General features: G+C 40.0%; 3 protein-coding genes across 3 annotated transcripts; all 3 read left to right on the top strand.

Moving 5' to 3' along the window:
* Positions 1-318: 318 nt before the first annotated feature.
* LOC6541740 (heart- and neural crest derivatives-expressed protein 2) lies at positions 319-3,260 on the top strand. Its single transcript, XM_001969402.3, has 4 exons — positions 319-596; positions 742-938; positions 1,192-1,347; positions 3,088-3,260. The coding sequence occupies exons 1-4, from the start codon at positions 506-508 to the stop codon at positions 3,166-3,168; spliced, it is 525 nt and encodes a 174-aa protein (XP_001969438.1). The 5' UTR covers positions 319-505; the 3' UTR covers positions 3,169-3,260.
* Positions 3,261-3,672: 412 nt separating this feature from the next.
* On the top strand, positions 3,673-14,150 carry LOC6541442 (E3 ubiquitin-protein ligase Ufd4). The gene is made up of 8 exons (XM_015159491.2): positions 3,673-3,847; positions 4,901-4,938; positions 5,438-5,577; positions 5,641-7,360; positions 7,421-7,649; positions 7,708-7,926; positions 8,014-13,597; positions 13,662-14,150. The coding sequence occupies exons 3-8, from the start codon at positions 5,438-5,440 to the stop codon at positions 13,942-13,944; spliced, it is 8,175 nt and encodes a 2,724-aa protein (XP_015014977.1). The 5' UTR covers positions 3,673-3,847; positions 4,901-4,938; the 3' UTR covers positions 13,945-14,150.
* A 936-nt stretch (positions 14,151-15,086) lies between these two features.
* Positions 15,087-17,007, top strand: LOC6541694. Its single transcript, XM_001969400.3, has 6 exons — positions 15,087-15,612; positions 15,668-15,935; positions 16,255-16,308; positions 16,372-16,422; positions 16,512-16,565; positions 16,666-17,007. Exons 1-6 carry the CDS (start codon positions 15,163-15,165, stop codon positions 16,803-16,805), a joined length of 1,017 nt encoding a protein of 338 aa, XP_001969436.2. The 5' UTR covers positions 15,087-15,162; the 3' UTR covers positions 16,806-17,007.
* Positions 17,008-17,019: the final 12 nt, after the last annotated feature.

The following is a 17,019-nucleotide window of genomic DNA, read 5'->3' as shown; positions in this document are numbered from 1 at the left end:
AATAATGGGTAGGTTTTACGTACATTGCCCAAAAGAAAAAAAAACACATAACTTACTAAGCTACAAAGCTTGCGTACGTGTATACTTACATTTATTTCATAAAAAGTTTCTTACAAATATGACTTTATTGTTGTTAGGATGAGTTTTCGTGGAGACTTTTGAAATCAGACTGATTAAAGCACTGAAAAGTCAACAGAAATGCGGATCACTAGACCATGAAACCCCGGTCATATCCCGGATATATATGGAAGTATATATACACAGGGGTACATACATTGAAGTGCCCGCCATTGGTCGACGGAGATGTTACAAAGCGATTCCGATTGGTGGATTTTGAGGGAGGATATCCAGATGCTGTTCAATCGGCGCACATTCACTAAGCAAGTGAAAAAGTTTTTCAGTTACTTCCCAGACAGCAAAGACGAGTTGTATGTGCCGTTCAATCGCGAAAATGTGGATCTTAAGCCGCGAATATATTTTGGATTTAAATAAGTTCAATTAGAAAATGTTTGAAAATTCCGTAGCCTTGACGTGCGAATATTCAACCATGTATTATAACTCAATCTATAATACATCAACCATGTTCGACATGAAACGTAAATGTTTAAATCATTCAATTGAATTGGGATAGTTATTTGTGATTTTACCTATAATTCCAGCACAAAAGCGACTATTATTTTATAATTTTGCGTGTGCATGGTTGAAATTGAAAGTAATGAATATATTTGACAATAATTTCAGACACCGAAAGTCAAGTTCAGCAACAGATATATAACACAAATCACCTAGGATATGTGCCAACTTCAAATACTCGGATTGTTAAGAAACGTAATACTGCTAACAAAAAGGAGAGAAGGCGAACCCAAAGCATAAACAATGCGTTTTCCTATCTGCGAGAAAAGATTCCCAATGTTCCTACAGATACCAAATTATCAAAGGTAATTGCACCGACGGAAATATAATCTTTAGTATAAAATGTAAATATATAGTTGCTGATCAATTGGCCGCTGAAGATTAGTTATCAATGCATCCCATTTAAATCGATTTTAGATTTATTTAAATATTTTTCATTCGGTTAGAGAGTTTTTAGTGTTAATTAACATACGTTGGAAAGCGAAGATCCTAACATATTCGATAAGAATATAATCAATTATTTGCCCAATTTGACTGTTTACTTGGTTTACTTAACAGATTAAAACATTGAAGCTGGCCATATTGTACATAAACTACCTAGTTAATGTTCTTGATGGAGATCAGGATCCAAAAAGCGGATTTCGAGCCGAACTTAAGCCGGTCAGCCGTAAGATCTGTAGCGAAAAGAAGCACTGCATAAAATCAGAGATTCAAGTAAGAGAATTACGACATTTGTGCCACGAAACTAGTTATTGTTTTGCTATTTAGATTGTCCATAATTTAAATAACAAACCAATTACTATAAATATTAAATTAGATTGATGCGCTTTTGAATTTTGCATATCTACACCTCAGTTATGTTTATCCGACGGAATAACAATTCGAATACATTTAATAAGTGTAATAAGAATACATAATATAAGTGTAAGAAAGAATGTGGATATTATTGAAAGGCTTTGCGATACCATAAGTTTATTGATATTTAATCCAGAACATTCTAGGTTTTATGATTTTTGTTTAACAGAGATATGTATAGATACACACAATGACTCCGCTGAAAGGGGCGTATTATTTGTTTTTATACCCGTTACTCGTAAAGTAAAAAAGTATACTAGATTCGTTGAAAAGTATGTAAGATAGGTAGGAGGAAACGTTTCCGAAAACGTTTTGCCACGCCCACTCTAATGCCCATTCTAACGCCGATATTTCAGAAAATTTTGAAATTTCTCGTTTGCACTTCCACAAGCTGAGTAACGGGTATCTGATAGTCGGGAAACTCGACTACAGCATTCTATCTTGTTTTTCATTTCGTATGGTGCACAAGATATTTTCTCCCCCTTTTCTCTGCACTGGGGTAGATATCTCGATATCTCAATTGTTTGTTTATTATAAGAAACAAAAGCACTTGACTTTATAAAAGAGCATTTTACGTTTTGCCCTCAAAGAAATAAGAACTATACGTATGCGTAATGCTATTTCCCCTTCTAGTTCCCCCCTTCTAAAAACTCTATTGATTGTAGATATTTTCCAAATGGAAGTGCGGTGCCATGTTTAGCTTCAAAACCCGAGTTTCGAAATATATGTAGGTCCAGTGACCAGTTGTAAGTTGTACTTTATTGTGCAATTTCGGAAGTGATAAACCACAGACGCCTGCAGCCGTAATTGAGAATCCATGCTAACCAACCGCCTCCTTCACAAAATGGGGGTGAAATAATGGCTGGGAACATTAATTTAATAGGGCAATCTGGCTTTAGATCTGAATGTAAGAGACAAGTGTCTAAGTGGTGCTTCAAAAACATTTAATCCATTAGGGGTTTGATTAATTAAGTGCCTAGTCAGAAGACTTTTTTTTTAAATATTTGTTTTGAAGTATTCTTTTTCTAATACAAATTAATAAACCTATAAGTTTTGTATTTTACCTGCATACAATTTTATATTTTTTCAGCAAGTTTCTATTTTTCAATTGATATTATAAGTAAAGTAAAATGTTACATTTAACAATGGATAAGATTGATTTTTCAGTGAAAGTGTATGTGGATGTTGTTTTTATCTGGGACTCACAAACAATTAGAACTGAACTACATTTCTAAATAAGATAGTAAAGTGTTTCCATAGTGCTTCCGTGCACGTGTTATATTTTTGTTTACTTCTTAATTGTCTATTTGTGGGATACAATTTGTATACAAAAAAAGAAAACTATGACATGTATAAACAAAATGCGTTAGTCAAATGCAGTGCTTTGAAATCCACAAATTGAGTTTCCAATACTCAAGTACTCGTATTCGATCTAGTTTTAGAAATTCGACAGGTATTTGGCTCATATTTGGTATCATATATAAATGGATCTGGAAGGAAATGTTATGATTAAGCTAAAAACCTTTAAATTCATATTAATGTTCATTATAAAACAAATGGTTTATTAATTTCATTAAATAATTCCAATTTCCATTTTAGACAGTTCCATTGTCGACCAAGGGACGTACGGGTTGGCCACAAGATGTTTGGGCTTCGGAACTTATTCCAGAACATAATTAAATCCGTAATTTACTCGAATGAGTATATATATTCATTATATATATGTATATATTAATAATCTATTTAAAACAAGAAAATAATAAAAATATAAAACTAAATCAAGACTTTTCATTTCTCCTAAGGATATATTTTATAAAGTAGAAATTCTCATTTTCCTTACCAAAAAAGACGGACAGCAAATAAAAAAATAAGAGTATAATTTCGTAAAACATGCCCTATGGAGGATTGAGATTCAAAAAAAAAAGAATCATTGCAAAGTTAGGAGTAATTAGAGAAAAATGTGTTGTATAGTCTCTAATACAAAAAAAATAGTGATTATGGTAATTACAAAAATTAAATTAGATGTATTAGATACTATACAACAACTTTTTGTAATAACCATTATCTCTAATTTAAAAAAAGCTTAAAGCATTGTGTGTAAAAGTTTAAAAACATTTACTTTACCAGAAGCACGTTATTTTAAAGTGCAAATGCCCCTATTCCTAGCAAACGATTGTAATCGGAAATCGATAGATTGCTAAAAGTATCGTCCACATGTCATCTCTATAATCAATTTTCGACCTGCGCTGCTGGATATTTGTGTGAATAAAAATAGTGTTGTGTATTGAGTAATTGTTAAAAAACAGCTTTAAAAAAATATTGCAAGCACTAGCAAAATATTCAATATAATGCAAAAAAGGTAGATAAACGCGATTCACCAACAGTTTAATCAAGATTTGTGTATTTTTCCTCTGCATATGGATGCATGTGTGTGTGCAGAGACACGACACTAATGTTAATAAATAATGGACAATTACATTACGTACACATGTTTTCGTGTTGGTGCACATATGTATTGTGACCTGTGTACATAGCTTGTCAAAGACAATGGTTATTACAACTGCGTTTTTATGTAACTCCATTGTCAGGATTTCAGAAAAGGTCTTTAAATTATACATACACAACTGGTAATTCGTTGAGGGATAAAAACGAATGAAGTGTCATCATTCTATACACCATTTTTGCAATTCTTTGGCAACAGAAAAATCGAATTATATTTGTGTTATGCTAGAACGTAAAAAGGGACACCCTTCATAATTATCATGAGCAAGAAAAGTATTAAGTGCAATTGAAAAAGTAGTTACATACATGCATATGTATGGTAGGTGTATAACGCCACATGTGGATGTACATATGTTAATTTGTTGATTTTCAAAACAGTTCTTCAGCACTGCCGTTATCTTGTAAGAAAACAATTCCTGTACGTATGTGCATTATAACAGCACTTGACGAACTTCGAGTCATCGCGGTGAAATTTTAGTGAGTTAAATGGCACTACGCAATTTCCCTCCAACTATCTCTTTGTTCACCATGTGTGCAGTTGGCAATTCGGGTTGTTCATTGGTTATCCAATTGGCTAATCCAATATTGCCAATAAATCTCTATAAGAATGATGAAATATGTGCATACCTATAAGAAGCGATTCCCATAAGGAAAAATTTGCTGATACAATGTTGGTTGATTTATTGAAATTAGTTGTCTTACTTAATTTTTCATGGCTAACGTATCCTTGTTTGCCAATTGTAAAATGCCTAGCAACACAAAGTTGTCCTCTAAACTAGACAATTCTTTCAATCTACAAACTATCTTTAATCGCCAATGAGGGTGATTTATTTATTTATTTTTATGAACATCGTGAGTCATTGAAAGATTATTATTACTGTACATATAATATAATTATTGTCTTTTTCAGTTTTGGTATAGAAGCATAAATCAAATTTTCCATTTGCGGTAAGTTAAGAAAAACACTTAAGTATTAAACAATTAGTTTAGTTAAGTTAAGCAAAAGGGCAAGCCAAACAAAAACATTCAGAAAACAAAAAGTCGTCTCAAAGAAGAATGACGTTTTCTGATTGATTACAAAAGTAGGTAATTACGAGTTATTGGCTGAGTAATAAACAAAAATATAAAAATACATAATATAATACAAACAACTACAGGTAAAATATAAATAATTGCATTTAGATTCAATTCGTAGAGATTTAGTACAGATCAATAAAATGTTAAGTAATGTATATTTTTTTTCAAGTTTTGTTATAGGAAGCGTTAAAATCATTTTGCGGCATATATTTTTTTGCACTTTTTGTCTTCCAAGTTGGATAACACAAAAGAAAGCCATTAAAGGGCTCCACGGCTTGTTTGTTGAGTTGTGTCTCAGCTGTCAATACATTTATGTATAATAGTCACAGCTTTAAAGTCAATATTCAAAATTTTGTTGTTCTCCTTACAGATGGGCGATGTCGACCCCGAGACGCTGCTGGAATGGTTGTCCATGGGACAAGGAGATGAGCGGGACATGCAACTGATCGCACTGGAGCAGCTGTGTATGCTGCTCCTGATGTCCGATAATGTAGATCGTTGCTTCGAAAGGTATTATTGACACTAATAGAATATTTAACTTTTGATCACCAATCTATTTATCCCCAACATCAGTTGCCCTCCTCGAACATTTTTACCGGCGCTGTGTAAGATATTCCTGGACGAACTTGCACCTGAAAATGTACTCGAGGTCACTGCGCGAGCCATCACCTATTACCTGGATGTTTCGGCCGAGTGCACCAGGCGTATCGTTTCAATTGATGGCGCCATCAAAGCCATATGCAATCATCTAGTGGTTGCCGATCTATCATCGCGCACATCTCGCGATCTTGCCGAGCAATGTATCAAAGTGCTCGAGCTGATTTGTACCCGAGAAGCGGGTGCTGTCTTCGAGGGTGGCGGCCTCAACTGCGTCCTGTCCTTCATTCGGGACTGTGGATCGCAGGTGCACAAGGACACCTTACACTCGGCCATGTCCGTGGTATCCAGGCTGTGTACCAAGGTGGAGCCAAACACCCCCTGCATTCAGAATTGCGTCGAGAGCCTGAGCACTCTGCTGCAACACGAAGACTCCATGGTATCCGATGGAGCCCTGAAGTGCTTTGCCTCTGTGGCGGACCGATTCACACGAAAGTGGGTGGACCCAGCCCCATTGGCAGAGTACGGCCTGACAACAGAGTTGTTGAAGCGCCTCAAAAGTGTCGGAGGAAACACACACTCTGCGCTATCAGCGGCTGGAACCCAGCCAACCAGCTCTAGCCAACCCGCTGCAACCACAAACTCGGATGCCATTAATGAAAACATTGCGGGAACTGCAACCATATCAAACAGTACCAAGGTTAAGTCATCTGATGCCGCCGCATCGCCGCAGTCGATATCAACTACGATTTCCTTGTTGTCCACCCTTTGTCGCGGATCTCCTTCAATTACCCATGACATATTGCGATCCCAGTTGGCTGATGCCCTCGAAAGAGCTCTGCAGGGTGATGAACGATGCGTGCTGGACTGCATGCGATTTGCGGATCTCTTGCTGTTACTATTATTCGAAGGACGCCAAGCGTTAAACCGAGGAAGTAACAACCCGAATCAGGGACAGTTGGCGCCTCGACCGAGACGTAATAATACCAACACCGATCGTACGCATCGCCAGCTCATTGATTGCATACGATCGAAGGACTCCGAGGCCCTTCGCGAGGCCATCGAATCTGGCGGCATTGACGTCAATTGTATGGACGATGTGGGCCAAACACTTCTCAACTGGGCTTCGGCCTTCGGCACCTTGGAAATGGTAGAATATTTGTGTGAGAAAGGAGCCGATGTCAACAAGGGTCAACGAAGTTCGTCCCTACACTATGCTGCTTGTTTTGGTCGCCCGGCCATTGCGAAAATCCTCCTGAAATTCGGAGCCTACCCGGATTTGCGAGATGAAGATGGCAAAACACCATTGGATAAGGCGCGCGAGAGGTTGGACGACGGACATCGAGAGGTGGCTGCAATTTTGCAGTCGCCCGGGGAGTGGATGTCTCCAGATCATTCGCTACTCAACAAAGATGGGAAAAAGTACACACTTATGGAGCCCCGGGGTGATCCGGAAATGGCGCCCATTTACCTAAAGGTGCTTCTGCCTATATTCTGTAGAACCTTCTTGGGTTCGATGCTGGGCAGCGTGCGGCGAGCCAGTTTGGCCCTGATTAAAAAGATTGTACAATACGCGTACCCAACAGTGCTTCAAAGTCTCAGTGAAACCAGTTTTAGCGAAGATGCAGCGTCGACATCGGGCCAAAATGGTGGGAACCTACTAATTGAGGTGGTCGCCAGTGTCCTAGATAACGAGGTATAAACAAATGGCAAACATCATCACTCAATACTAATTCATATTTTAACGTTAATTCAGGATGACGATGACGGTCATTTAATAGTTTTAAACATTATTGAGGAAATTATGTGTAAAACACAGGAGGAATTCCTCGACCATTTTGCAAGGCTAGGAGTGTTTGCAAAGGTCCAAGCCCTGATGGACAATGATGCCGAGGAACTGTATGTGCAATTACCTGTGACCTCAGAGGAACCAGCCGCAGCGCAAAGATCTTCGACACTGGCTGTCACTCCTAGGTCAACTTCAGGTATAATCAATTCATTTGATTTTAAGCCTTTTCTCATCGATCGGACAAACCAATTTAGATGACCCTATGGAGGACGCAAAGGAGATATTGCAAGGGAAACCCTATCACTGGCGCGAGTGGAGCATATGCAGAGGCCGGGATTGTTTGTACGTCTGGTCAGACTCTGTGGCCCTTGAGCTTTCCAATGGCTCAAACGGATGGTTCCGCTTTATAATAGATGGGAAACTGGCAACGATGTACTCCAGTGGAAGCCCTGAGAACGGAAATGATAGTTCCGGTAAGTTAAATTTACCTTACATTGCCAGTTTTCCACAGTTATAAAGACGGGGGTTAAAGCAATTATTGATTTTTATGTTTTTTTTAGAAAATCGTGGTGAGTTTCTTGAGAAACTAATGCGTGCTCGATCCTGCGTGATTGCAGGAGTTGTATCACAGCCCATCTTGCCAACAGCGAGTGCTCTTCGCCTAGTTGTTGGAAACTGGGTTCTACAGTCGCAGAAAACAAACCAACTTCAAATACACAACACCGAAGGCCACCAAGTTACCGTGTTACAGGATGATTTGCCTGGTTTTATTTTTGAAAGCAATCGAGGAACGAAGCATACCTTCTCGGCAGAAACTGTCCTGGGTCCCGATTTCGCATCCGGTTGGTCAACAGCTAAAAAGAAGCGCAACAAGTCAAAGACAGAAGGTCAAAAGTTCCAGGTTCGAAACCTATCGCGTGAAATTTATAACAAGTACTTCAAGTCTGCGCAAACTATTCCTCGAGGCGCCGTAGCCATACTTACGGATATAGTAAAGCAAATTGAGATATCCTTTGAGGAACAGCACATGGCACCAAATGGAAACTGGGAGACCACACTTTCGGACGCTCTAATGAAGCTATCTCAACTGATACACGAAGACGGCGTTGTAAGCGCCTATGAAATGCACTCGTCGGGATTGGTACAAGCTTTGGTAGCTGTTTTGTCGGTTAATCATTGGGAAGCAAATTCACCTCGCTGCAAGCGAAACAAAATGCAAAAGCAACGAGTTTCCGTATTCAAGAAATGTATACTAGAGGACAACGTTGAGTCTGCAACGAACAAACCAAGAACTAAAAGTACTGCAAGTATCTTAATTCAAAAGCTTGTATCAGTTTTGGAAAGCACAGAGAAGCTGCCAGTGTACTTGTACGATACTCCGTGCACTGGATATAGTTTGCAAATTCTGCAGAAAAGACTTCGCTTCCGCTTGGAGCGTGCAGAATGCGAAAGCACTTTGTTCGATCGGTCGGGGCGAACTCTTAAAATGGAACCATTAGCAACGATTGGACAACTCTCCAAGTATCTACTGAAAATGGTGGCGAAACAATGGTACGACCTCGACCGTTCAACATACTTTTATTTGAAAAAAATTCGGGAGCATAGGACCGGATCCGTGTTTACGCACTGCTTTGATTTCGACGAGGAAGGCTTGTTATTCTACATTGGCTCCAATGCAAAGACCTGCGATTGGGTTAATCCAGCGCAATATGGTCTGGTGCAAGTGACAAGTTCCGAGGGAAAGACCTTACCCTATGGCAAACTGGAGGATATCCTATCTCGTGATAGCATCTCACTCAATTGTCACACCAAGGACAACAAGAAGGCTTGGTTCGCCATCGACTTGGGGGTCTATATAATTCCAACTGCTTATACGCTGCGCCATGCCCGCGGATATGGTAGATCTGCTTTGAGAAATTGGCTACTTCAAGGCTCAAAAGATGGTTTAACTTGGACCACCCTCAGCACACATGTGGATGACAAGAGTCTTGTGGAGCCTGGCAGCACTGCCACTTGGCCCATTACTTGTGCAACTGACGATTCCGTAAGATACCGCCACATTAGAATCCAGCAAAATGGGCGCAATGCGTCTGGCCAGACCCATTATCTGAGTTTGAGTGGCTTCGAAATCTACGGGCGTGTCGTGGGAGTTGCCGATGATATTGGAAAGAGTGTCAAGGAAGCTGAGGCAAAAATAAGGCGTGAGAGGCGGCAGATAAGGGCACAGCTCAAGCACATGACCACCGGTGCACGAGTGATTCGTGGCGTCGACTGGCGATGGGAGGATCAGGATGGATGTGCAGAGGGCACAATAACCGGCGAAATACACAACGGATGGATCGATGTGAAGTGGGACCATGGCGTACGCAACTCCTATCGCATGGGAGCCGAAGGAAAGTACGATTTAAAGTTGGCTGATTGCGAGTATCTATCCGCCTTCGATGGAAATCAGTCGATGGGCAATACGGGCACAGCTCCAAAAGCAAGTGAGAAAGGAAACACACTCACCTCACGCAAATCGAGCTCTACTCCATCCCTGCCCGAAGCCACTGAGAAGAATCAAAACTCCGAAGGCGCGTCCAATCAAACCGTTTCGGCGGATAACTTGGCCTGGAAGCAGGCTGTGGAGACGATTGCAGAGAACGTATTTGCTTCGGCCAAGACACAGATTATATCAAATCAACTTGCTATGAACACTTCTTCCTCCAGGGAAGCACGAGCCAAGCACAAGGAGTCTGGCACCAACCAAATGCATAAGGATAACATAAGCGGACCGTCACCTTTGAGCCGAGAGTTGGAGCACATATCGGACTTGTCTGCCATCAACAACTCTATGCCGGCCATTAACTCAAGCATTGTTTCTGACCTAGCTACCATTTCGGAGAACTTATCACTAACTGAATTGTCCAAGGAAAATATATGCAGCGTCCTCACACCCTCTTACAAGCCCGCTGAAAGTGTTACTGCGAGTCAGAGCTCAAGCCATCCAGATGTACAGAGCTCGTCGCCGCGAGAGAATGATATCAAAAACATATCTAACATTGAGGAAAACAATAAGATGAACGCCAACAACTCGGTGAATAAGATATCCAAAGATCTCCTCGCGAATCTCCGAACCTCGAACATTGCTGGCTGTCCACCTGTCACACAACTTTCCACCGAAGCCCTCGAAATGATCGACAAAATGCGAGATGGCGTGGACATGATTCGGAACAACTCCAATAACATTCTTTCCACTGACACCTTCCCAGTACCCTGCACAAATGTGCCAGTTGGCGTCAAGAAGACCCCGAAGGCTCAGGCTCTAATAAATCCAGATAATGCCAACCAAAAGCAAATCATAGTTACAACCGAAGAGTTCCCCACAAAGAGTTCAAAGAAGCCCAGTGTAACCCTGAAACCAGCTCAGCAACCAAATGCTGTGCTATCAATCGTGGACATTAAGGATCCGCAGATTTCAACCGAAAACGTTTCGGTACCCAGCCAGATGAGTATCAGTGTTCCCAATCTGACAACAACTTCAGCTTCGGAGGTTCCCTCGACTTCCGAAGTGGCTACCCACACCGGTTTGCTGGAGACATTTGCCGCAATTGCTCGTCGTCGTACCTCACAAGGTACCAATATACAGGATAATCAGATTATGAATACCGAAGCGAATGTGAACGAACACGGCGATCAGAACGCTTCAGGCTCATTCCTCGGCCACTCGGTAACCAGTTTAGTTAAGTTGGCATTGTCAAGCAACTTCCACTCTGGACTACTTAGCACCGCCCAAAGTTACCCAAGTCTATCCTCTAATAATAGCGAAAACATAGCTCCGTCGAATCCCTCGAATACCTCTGCGGGACAGCAATCGGCATCCACTATTAATCATACCCTAACAATGAGTCTAACATCCACATCGAGTGACAGTGAGCAAGTATCCCTGGAAGACTTTTTGGAGAGTTGCCGAGCGCCAGCCTTGTTGGGTGACTTGGACGATGAAGACGACATGGATGAGGACAACGATGAAGAGGAGAACGAGGACGAGTACGAAGAGGTTGGAAACACATTGCTGCAAGTGATGGTCTCCCGAAATTTGCTTACCTTTATGGATGACGAGGCTATGGAGAACAGGTTGGTGGGTGTGACCAAGCGCAAGTCCTGGGACGACGAGTTTGTACTAAAGAGGCAGTTCTCCGCGTTGATACCTGCTTTCGATCCACGACCGGGTCGAACAAACGTCAACCAAACTTCCGATTTGGAAATATCCCCCCTTGGCGCTGAACTACCGAAACCCCAGCAAAGTGGGCCTGAGACTATCGAGCAGCCCTTGCTGGGCCTTAAATTGCGGGGTCCTGGAATCGGTGGTATACCAGAAGTGGAAATCGACCTGAGCAACACCGACTGGACCATATTCAGAGCGGTACAGGAATTACTTCAGTGCAGTCAGTTGAACAAGCTTGACAAATTCCGAAAGATATGGGAGCCCACATACACTATTGTGTACCGGGAGGTATCACCCGAGGCACAGGAGAGCACTTGCTTGGAGTCGGAGGAGTTTCCGCAAACGCCCGATGTGTCCTCAAAGAGTGGTGCATCAACTTTGTCTCCGAACTCGCCCATGCACATCGGATTCAACGTAGCCGATAACAACCTGTGCTCCGTGGACGATGTACTTGAGCTGCTCACTCAAATCAATGGTCTCAATCAGTCCGAAATCGATTCGGATGTCAAGGAGCACGGTGTATCGGTGTTGTCCGAAGATCTCTTCATCAGCAAGAAAATAACCAACAAATTACAGCAGCAAATTCAGGATCCATTGGTGCTCGCCAGCAACGCGCTGCCGAATTGGTGTGAGAACTTAAACCAATCGTGCCCCTTTTTGTTTCCGTTTGAGACCAGACAGTTGTACTTTAACTGCACATCGTTTGGAGCTTCGCGCAGCATAGTATGCCTACAGTCCCAGCGAGATGTCACTGTGGAAAGGCAGAGGATACCCATCATGAGTCCGCGGCGGGATGATCACGAATTCCGCATTGGGCGTCTAAAGCACGAACGCGTAAAAGTTCCACGAAACGAGGATCTGCTTATGTGGGCAATGCAGGTCATGAAGACTCACTGCAATCGAAAGTCCGTGCTGGAGGTCGAGTTTTTGGATGAGGAAGGAACTGGTTTGGGACCAACGTTGGAGTTCTACGCCTTGGTGGCCGCAGAAATTCAGCGTTCCGACCTATGTATGTGGCTGTGTGACGATGATTTGGGCGAGGACACCGAAATCTCGCCGCAGACTGCGGAAGGAAACTCAAAACCTGTTGGGTATTACGTAAATCGCAGGGAACACGGAATTTTCCCAGCACCACTACCGCAGAATACCGAGATATGTGAGAAGGTTCTCAAATACTTTTGGTTTTTCGGCGTTTTCGTGGCAAAGGTTTTGCAGGATATGCGCCTGGTAGACATACCATTATCAACATCATTTCTTCAGCTGCTTTGTCACAACAAAGTGTTATCACGTAATCTCCAAAAGGTCATTTCGGATAGACGAAATGGCGACCTTTCAGTCGTATCCGAAGAATCTGATATAGTAGAAACCTGCACTAAACTGTTGCGAACTGATTCCAACAAGTCCAATGCATTTGGGGGTATTCTGTCATTGGAAAACTTGAAGGAAATAGATCCAACTCGTTATCAATTCCTGCAAGAAATGCAAAACCTATTGATGAGAAAGCAGTCAATCGAGTTTGACGATACGATAAGCGCGGAAAAGAAACAAGAGCTTACCAACGAGCTTAAGCTGCACACCCAAAATGGCTTAGAGGTATCTCTCGAAGACTTGTCCCTTACGTTCACGTATCTGCCGAGTTCCTCGATCTATGGATACACCCAGGCCGAATTGCTGCCGAATGGATCGTCAGTAAACGTCACCATCGATAACTTGGAAGCGTACTGCGAACTGCTGATGAACTTCATACTGCAGGACGGAATCGCTCAGCAAATGAAAGCCTTCAGTGATGGGTTTAACGAAGTGTTCCCTCTGAAGAAGTTGGCCGCTTTTACTCCCTCAGAGGCGCGAATGATGATTTGTGGCGAGCAGTTCCCCCATTGGAGCCGAGAAGACATTATTTCATACACTGAACCAAAACTTGGTTACAACAAAGACAGGTAAGTTTTAAAAAGATAGATGTGTTTCAATATAGTACAATTAATTAAATATTTTTAATTTCAGTCCCGGATTCCAACGCTTTGTTAACGTTTTGTTAAGCATGTCGGGAGATGAGAGGAAGGCGTTCCTCCAATTCACAACTGGTTGCAGTAGCCTGCCCCCAGGAGGACTGGCCAACCTTCATCCCCGACTGACAGTTGTTCGAAAGGTAGATGCTGGCGTTGGAAGCTATCCATCCGTGAACACATGCGTTCACTACTTAAAGCTTCCCGACTACCCAACTGAAGAGATCATGAAGGAGCGCTTGTTAACAGCAACTAAGGAAAAGGGGTTTCATTTAAATTAAACGATTTATTGTACTCGATATTCAAGTTAATAAAATTTGAACCTTTTGTTATTTAAAGAGCACTGTTGCAAACCATTAGAAGCTAACATGTAAATATTTTCGCTGTTTAAGCTCATTGTGTATTTGTAAGTTTAGGTTACTTATATATAAAGTGTGGCCTATTGTTTTAAAATTTAATGTAGCCAGTAAAATGGTAACTAACCGAAGCAGTACTTCTTGTTTAATCCTATTTTGAAGTATTCTGATCCTCAAGGAGAAAAAGAGCCATTTTCTATGAAAAGGTTATTTAGAAACTCTGGTTATTGCAATGGATTACTTGGGCCTGTATGGGCGTGTATATGCATATGTAAATTTGCGCCTAAATAATATTGCTATTCTATTTTCATTGTTATCATAAAGAATTACAGTACAAATAGCCAGGCAATCTGACTGGACTGTTAATGCTGATTTAGTACTACCCTTAACTCAAGGAAAGCTGGGTACATCAAAGTCGAAACACTCAGCTCTCTCTTGTTTTCTTTTATCAAATAATGTGCTACTTATTTATACATTTCTGCGTCAGTTCATTTGAAATCATAAATAATGCGCTTACTACACTGTCGGCTGCGTTTGCAAACAAATTGCAGTCTAAGCTTATGTAAGCAAGTAAATATTACTGCTTATATAAATTGTTATTCTATCTCCAATTAAAGCAATAAACAAAAGGAACTAAAACAGTTTGTTGAACTGCGAGGTAAAATAATCTTTTTAGCTCGCTAGGGCTTAGTCAATTTGTATTGTTTCTTTAGTTCTAATATCTAAAATATAAAATATAGCTTGAAAATTCGTCCACCCTTAAAAGATTTTACGTGTTTAGTGAGTTGCCCTCTTAAATTTTTCATTTATTTTATGAAGCAAGACGATCAACAGTGAAACAGTAGGAACACGCAAAATAAGATACCATAATTTCGCCTTCTTCCTGCGGGTTGTTATCATTATAAGATTAATGTTTTGAGTACTTCCTTAGTTACACTTAATAAAAAAAAGTGTTACTTCGCACACCTGTTTATGCTGAATTATCGCAGGCAACTTAAAGCCCAGGAATGCGGGTTCCGCTGTACTTAAGCAAATTATAAAAAGATAAGCCATATCTGTGCTGGGCATCTGAGGCTGCTTACTATCTTAAAGGTGTAAGGAAGCCGTGAAGACAGTCAAGGTTCTCCCGCGTACTATGATACTATGATTTCGGTAGCTCTGATTATTATGTGTTTTTTCCCGTTGGCGCAAAATGAGTACTCTCGTCCTTCCTACCAAGTCCTTTTGCGCAAAAGGACTACTTTAGGAGATTTGATTGATGCCCACTGCTATGGGAACATCATTCAGAGCCGTCTGGTTTTAACATCAGCATCGTGTTTATTGAGTGATAGCGAGTTCGTAAATGGAAGGGAATTGTTAAAAGCTGATGAGTTGGCTGTATTCTTCAAAGGCGACGATTTAAACGAGTTGATATACCTTGTTGGTGGCATAGACACCTATCCAGGGTTTAATTTCTCATCGTTGGACAATGATATAGCGATCTTAAGACTCAGTATGCAACTACCTCTTTCTGAGCGAAACGATATTGAATGGGTTTTAGTCGCTGACTACGATTTTACCGATTCCCCATTGGAGGAGGGCGTGGAATCTTACGTAAGTAACTCTATCAATTTTTACAGAAATCCTATACATATTATTCCTGCCACAGGTTTGGAAAAACTCGAATGAGGAAAATATATATCCCGGCTATGGCGTTATTCATGAAAGTAACTTAGTTGGAATCATTTCCTATGGCCCGCCATCGAAAAATAAACGAGAATCTAATCTAGAAGCTCGGAAACCAAATAGGTTTACGCAATTAAACCCATATTTAAGTTGGATATATACAATAATACAGAATGCAGAGATTGTGGACATACAAAATAACAACTACAGTGCATCTCTACCTTATCGTGAAAGGAAAACCGCCGAAATAGGTAGTGTAAACAGAAAGTTATTTACTTTATTTATTTTGTTGCCAAAAGTAGTTTATCGTTTTGGGATTAAAAGATACAAATAGTTTCATAGAAACTTTCCATTGATTTCCCGAGAAAGATTAACTGCATTTTGATTAGAATATTTCTCTGGTAAAGCGTAAAAGATCCACTTTAAGCCAGAATTTTGAGGCATACAGCTCTTTTCTTTTGAGAAGAAAGGTTATTTTTTACATATTTATCAAATATCAAAGTATTTACTTACATTTTTGATAAATCAGTAAATATGAAATTAATCAGTAAATATTTAAATATGTTTCAGTTGAAGAATTCATTGAACCTGATGCGATGTATATTCCAGTCCCAACAAAACCCAGTAAGTATTTGGATTTCTTTTCAAAAATCCATAAATATTTAAATTGGATATATTTGTTTTCAGTTAAAGATGACATTGAAACTGAGGTAGAAGATTTGACTAATTCAGAAACTGGTAAGAAAATGAAAACTAAATTTTTTAATTATTTGTACTTTTATAAAGTGACTATCTTTCCTGTGAAACTAATGATTTTTTATTTTCAGATGCTGTCAACGTGGAAAGCGTTTTAGAAAATTTTATAAACACACAGGACCCATGTATGTTTATTCTTTTTATAATAATTTAATAAAAAAAAATTAATTGTTCAATGAAGATATTTTTAATCCAATATAACCTATAATTTTATTTTTCTTGCAGTAAACGAAAACATCGAAACTAAGAAAGAATTTTTAAAAAACGGATCGAACATTCATAAAGCCAAGACAGTTTCTGCATGGATATTCATATTTAATTTACTTCTTGCGAAAACTCGCACTATAAATTTCTTCTTTTCCTAACAAATTTTTCCCTTTAATTTGTAAACTTTAATAAGATCAGTTTCCATTATCTAAATGTATATTTAATCTGCAAGAAAATAAATATGCTGTATTAAGAATTAAATATTTCAAACATATATTGTAATACCATTTGTATTGATTTTTTGTACAATTAAATATTTCAATAACCAAATAAAGTTATCAGCTGATGCACAAATAAAAATCATTTGTTTTC

Source organism: Drosophila erecta, unplaced genomic scaffold, assembly GCF_003286155.1.
Source record: "Drosophila erecta strain 14021-0224.00,06,07 unplaced genomic scaffold, DereRS2 tig00000055-arrow-pilon, whole genome shotgun sequence".
Taxonomy (NCBI): Eukaryota; Metazoa; Arthropoda; class Insecta; order Diptera; family Drosophilidae; genus Drosophila; species Drosophila erecta.
The sequence above is the reverse complement of the archived record's forward strand: the minus strand, read 5'-3'. Positions and strand labels throughout refer to the sequence as shown.

Excerpts from the sequence above, each read along its gene's own strand:
- LOC6541694 (XM_001969400.3), top strand. The coding sequence starts at position 15,163 with ATGATTTCGGTAGCTCTGATTATTATGTGTTTTTTCCCGTTGGCGCAA. Across the intron at positions 15,613-15,667 it reads AGGAGGGCGTGGAATCTTAC|GTTTGGAAAAACTCGAATGA; the intron begins GTAAGTAACTCT and ends TTCCTGCCACAG. Across the intron at positions 15,936-16,254 it reads AAGGAAAACCGCCGAAATAG|TTGAAGAATTCATTGAACCT; the intron begins GTAGTGTAAACA and ends AATATGTTTCAG.
- LOC6541442 (XM_015159491.2), top strand. The coding sequence starts at position 5,438 with ATGGGCGATGTCGACCCCGAGACGCTGCTGGAATGGTTGTCCATGGGA. Across the intron at positions 7,361-7,420 it reads CCAGTGTCCTAGATAACGAG|GATGACGATGACGGTCATTT; the intron begins GTATAAACAAAT and ends ACGTTAATTCAG. Across the intron at positions 13,598-13,661 it reads CTTGGTTACAACAAAGACAG|TCCCGGATTCCAACGCTTTG; the intron begins GTAAGTTTTAAA and ends TTTTAATTTCAG.
- LOC6541740 (XM_001969402.3), top strand. The coding sequence starts at position 506 with ATGTTTGAAAATTCCGTAGCCTTGACGTGCGAATATTCAACCATGTAT. Across the intron at positions 597-741 it reads AACCATGTTCGACATGAAAC|ACACCGAAAGTCAAGTTCAG; the intron begins GTAAATGTTTAA and ends CAATAATTTCAG. Across the intron at positions 1,348-3,087 it reads GCATAAAATCAGAGATTCAA|ACAGTTCCATTGTCGACCAA; the intron begins GTAAGAGAATTA and ends TTTCCATTTTAG.